Source organism: Lupinus angustifolius, unplaced genomic scaffold, assembly GCF_001865875.1.
Source record: "Lupinus angustifolius cultivar Tanjil unplaced genomic scaffold, LupAngTanjil_v1.0 Scaffold_144_3, whole genome shotgun sequence".
In the NCBI taxonomy this organism is placed as follows: Eukaryota; Viridiplantae; Streptophyta; class Magnoliopsida; order Fabales; family Fabaceae; genus Lupinus; species Lupinus angustifolius.
In genome coordinates this window covers 2901-7786 of record NW_017725544.1, presented here as the reverse complement: position 1 = coordinate 7786, position 4886 = coordinate 2901, and the positions used below count along the sequence as shown (strand labels likewise).

Genomic DNA, 4886 nt, shown 5'->3' with positions numbered 1-4886 from the left:
ATAGTTTTATGATTATGATTCAACCACTAAAATTTATTCTGAAATAATAGTAAAAGAGACAAAATATAATGTTAAAACAATTATAAAAAAGTTTAATATACATAAAATATTTAATTAAAATATATATTTATAAATATGATGATACCCACTGGACAAGTATCATAATATTCATTTTCACTTATAACTATTTTTGTAGGTGCATGTTACGAGTATTTTGGCGAATACTCATAGATTGGGCATTTTTAACATCCCTTCCTTGGACTTTCTTCGTGGGTACTTGTTCTCTCATAAGATGTTTTCTCCATGCATGAAACTCAAAAATGTTAGTTAAAAGAAATAATCATGTATCACTTGAATCTTACTTAACATAGAATGATTTAATTAGTATATGGAAAAATAGTATACTTAGCATTTATTTAATTTGTTAATATAAGTATGACTCAAAATAATATGAGACGCTCACAATTGTTTATTTAAATAAAAAAGGTTACCTTAAAATAATATATATGCCCATAATTTCCGCACACACACAAAAAAATACCAAATTCCCAACAAATGTATAATGTATTAATTCCTTTCCGTCCAAAACCCACATAAAAAATACTAACTGCATACATATTCAACACGAAATTCCATAAAACAAAATATTGTATCTTTGTTTCAATAGATGTATGTCCCCTTACACGTTTGTGAAAATTGAACAACGACCGTCAAACAAAGCAATACACATTTTTAAGTCAACAATGATTCCAAGTCCTAATAGAATTAAGATTCTCTCATTTCTCTCTCACAAAAATTCATACATACACTTCTCCTTGGGTTTTAAGTTTGTATTAAGATAAATACCCCCATTTGAATGGATGGGAATAGGTTGTGTTAATGCTAATAAAAGCCTTGGACAATCTTTAGTCAATAACATGTCTTTTAAAGTTGAATTATCTCTAATTATTCTAATATCAGATCAGAGTTTCACCCTCTTGATGAGACCATACATACATAGATGCCCAATTTTGCAAACTTTATAGTGTGGATGTCCACTCATGTGCTATGTGTTAAAATCATAATATAGTTGAACCAATGTTTATAAGAACCACATCGACTGTCCCAAAAAAGTATGTTATTATATGTGTTATTTGATTGATTAGTTGAAAAATTATATTTAAATTAAAAGGTTAATAATTAGGTATTTTTTTCACTAATCATAACAAATGACACATAAATATATGTGTCATTTGGTGTGATTGGTTGAAAAATATATATTTAAATTAAAACATAATGATTAAGTATTTTTAACCAATAACACATATTTTTTGGAATGTAATATGTGCTCTCATATTTATATGGGCCACATCTTCTGTCATATAGTATGTGTTATTTCATGTGTCATATGTTATGATTGATGATAAAATTATTTAATAATTAAACTTTTAATTCAATTTCATTTTTCCAATCAATCACAAACTCATAATATATATAGTGATATCATTTGTGGGACAACATATGTAATCTCGTGTTTATGTTATAAGTCTTAGAACCTTCACGTGTGAGGCGTAACTTTGTGTTGAGTAACTTCTACCATTCTCATACAGATTATTTGAAAAAAGTCTGAAAATCATAAAATACATAAAGATTCTAATAGCAATCATAGTGATTGTTTTTAATATTGTTCTTAACGGAATAAGAAATTTTTACTGTATTCTTTACAGTGTCATTCTTATTTTTTACTTTTTGTTCTTAAATTAGAACAATTCTTGGTTATTCTTAACCAAAAAAGTGAGGAAATATATAAATGTTATAAGAAAAAAAGTAGATATTGTAGGAGCAAACAAAAATAAAAATGATGTTTTTTATTATTATAAAAAAAGTATATATTATTCTTATTTCATCCCAAATTATAATAAATTATAAACATATGCTCTAAAGTCTTCTTGTATTATTAATTAGTAAAATAAACCTAACTCACTATTTTGTCTTTTACTTGTATCTATAAATTAACGCCTTTCCTTGTACTTACAAGACAACCTAGGCCAGCCCACACACATAACTTTCCTTGCCCCTTTTGTCCATTGGTTTCTTCATTGCTATGTCTACCCTTCTTTGATTATTCATTATCATTCACCTACAAAAATAAACATAAACATAAACATCTTTCTTTACCTTGTTGAAACAAATTTGAGAAGGTTGTAGTAGGTGAGTGAGTGAGTAACATTCTAAGATATGGAGAAGCTTCAAAACTTTGTTGGTGTTAATGGGGGTATCAAGTTACCTGTTGGGTACAGGTTTTGTCCCACTGATGAAGAACTTGTTATTCACTACCTTAAGAGGAAGGTCTTTTCTGAACCATTACCTGGTTCAGTCATTTCTGACTTTGATGTCTTTCACACTGTGCCTTGGAACCTCCCAGGTTGGTTCATTGGTTTGTTTGTTGCTGCAAATTGTTTTCTTTCCCTAATGTTTATTTCTTTGCTGCTTTAGCTTTGTTGGGGTTTTGTTTCTTTGCTAGGTTATAAGCCAATGAAAGAACAATATCTACAGAAAAAATGTTATATATAGTTTTTTTCTTCTTGATATGGGGAATAGAAACTAATGCATGTTATGCTTGTAACGAAGTGTTTGATTTCCTTTAAGCAAGATCTTGACTTGAATCTACTGAATGTAAAAAAATAGGATAGGAAAAGTTTGTACCTAGAGTCTGATGTTGGGAAGTAAGTCCCAGTCGGTCTTGTTCTTTTAGGCATGTTTAAATACTTGTTGGATTACTCCTTTTATTATCAATTGGTTTTGGAATTGAACCAGTATCAGAGTCAAAACTCAACTTCTCTCCGGTTATCATGGCCTGAAATATGTCATTTAATCATGGGTTACCCTTCACTTGGTCCAACAAGCTTTTGTAGAGGGGATACATTAGGAAGTAAGTCTAACATCGTCTGTCTCATTTTCTTAGGCATGATTTAAATACACGTTCGATTATTCCTCTCATTGCCAACTGGTTTTGAGATGTAACATTAATATCTCATATCATATTATGGGAAATATAAAGAGATGCTGCTAATAAAAAAACGCAGCCCAATTGATTATTATAGGTAAATGTAGAGCACCTTACATGTTATCAGGATTTGAACATATGATGTTTAGCTTACAAAGCAGACAACCTTAATCTCGTGTCGAGGCTCTCATCAAGGAGTTGCTGCTTGTATTGAACCAAATTGTTGTATTGAATGCCTACAGAAAAAATTGCTATATTGAGTCTGATTTGTCCTTGGTTAATTGTATTTGTAGGTGATTCCAAAGAGAAGAGGTATTTTTTTAGCAATAGAAAGGGCCATGTTTGTGGAAACATTAGCAAAGTAGCTATTGGTTCTGGGTACTGGAAATCTATAGGAAAAGAAAAACAAATTGTTGCCTCTGAGAGCAGGCAAGTAATTGGAATGAGGAAAACACTAATTTTTAGCAAAGGGAAATGTTCCAATGAGACCCGAACTCGGTGGTTCATGCACGAATTGCGCCTTGTAGGATCTGCAGCATCTTTCTACCCATTTCAGGTAAATAAAATATGAGCATTGTTACATGTACATTAAATTCGGACAGTTTTCCGAAAGTACAGTTTTACAAAAACTCAAAGTTGTTTAAAAGTTGTAGAGAATTGTGGTCACAACTCAACACATTTTCATTATAGCCTTATCAGAAGTATGGTGCCAAAGTGGTATATTTTCCTCATTATTGTAAGTAACTGACTTTCTTGATATTCTTTGAAATTAAATGCAGATGCCGGTGGCCGATTTCGCTGTGTATCGTGTATTTCAGAAGAAGAAGAAGCTCAAGACAAAAGGGTCTAATGAGAAACTCATTAGCAGTTGGAAAGTGGAGAATATTAAACCAAGTTTCATAGATTTCACAGATGAATATGGTGATGATATAGGCCCTCCCCCACCTTGTTCCCCATGTCTTAGTGAAGGTAGTGAAATAATCTCATCTATTTAGTTAGTTTAGGATTTTCAACAATTGTATGAGTTATCATTGAGAAGCTTCTTGAATCCAAGGAACTTGTTTTATCTTCTGTACTAATTTGCAAGAAATGAGAATGGCATATGAACCTTTGTTTTACAAGTTACTTGTACATCTATTTTTAACAAAATTTGGACAACTATGCTTTTTACAATATTAAAGTTGTAGAGAATAAAATATCTCCTTATACTATTAGATAAGTTATCTCATCCAACCACAAAAATTATGACATGTATCTTAATTAATCGCTTTCTACACACAAAAAAAACATTTCTAAAAAATAAAAAAAAATAGGACATGTGTTATAATTCATTAGTTTTAATGGAAGGATGATATATCTTATGTCAAGATACTTTAATCTGAAAGTTACATTATAAAATATAAATAGCTAAGTTGTTCCAAAGGTATTAGTAATAGATGTTGAAAGAAACCTTTTTGCTTTGTTTATTATGAGGGCTTGAAGAGATTGATTCCAAGAAATAGCTGAGTTTATTAATAAAAAGGAAGTTATAGATTACGCCTTAAAAGCCACTTTATTGATAAAAAAAATTTGTAACCTACTTTATTTGCTTTGTCTAGTTGTGAAAACAAAAAGGGTGATTGTGAATAGTGTTGATTGTTGCTAATGATTATTACATTAGGCAAATGATTATTTGAGACAACATGATCTAAAGTATGATAATAGAAAGAATAGTTAGAAAAGGAAAGCATCCAAAGAAAGAAGGGGAATTCTGTATTTATATAATCATGAACTTTATGAAAATATGAGATACCTTATGGGTAAGCACATAAAGTTCAATTTAAGAATGGCCCTTGATAAGAGGGCATCTTCACATGGTTTGATACTCAACCTTCTTTTAATAAGAGAACTTAATACTCCA

General features: G+C 30.3%; 1 protein-coding gene across 1 annotated transcript; it reads left to right on the top strand.

Moving 5' to 3' along the window:
* The first annotated feature begins 2013 nt into the window (after nt 1-2013).
* On the top strand, nt 2014-4107 carry LOC109340127 (NAC domain-containing protein 83-like). The gene is made up of 3 exons (XM_019577701.1): nt 2014-2404; nt 3280-3542; nt 3766-4107. Exons 1-3 carry the CDS (start codon nt 2218-2220, stop codon nt 3979-3981), a joined length of 666 nt encoding a protein of 221 aa, XP_019433246.1. The 5' UTR covers nt 2014-2217; the 3' UTR covers nt 3982-4107.
* Nucleotides 4108-4886: the final 779 nt, after the last annotated feature.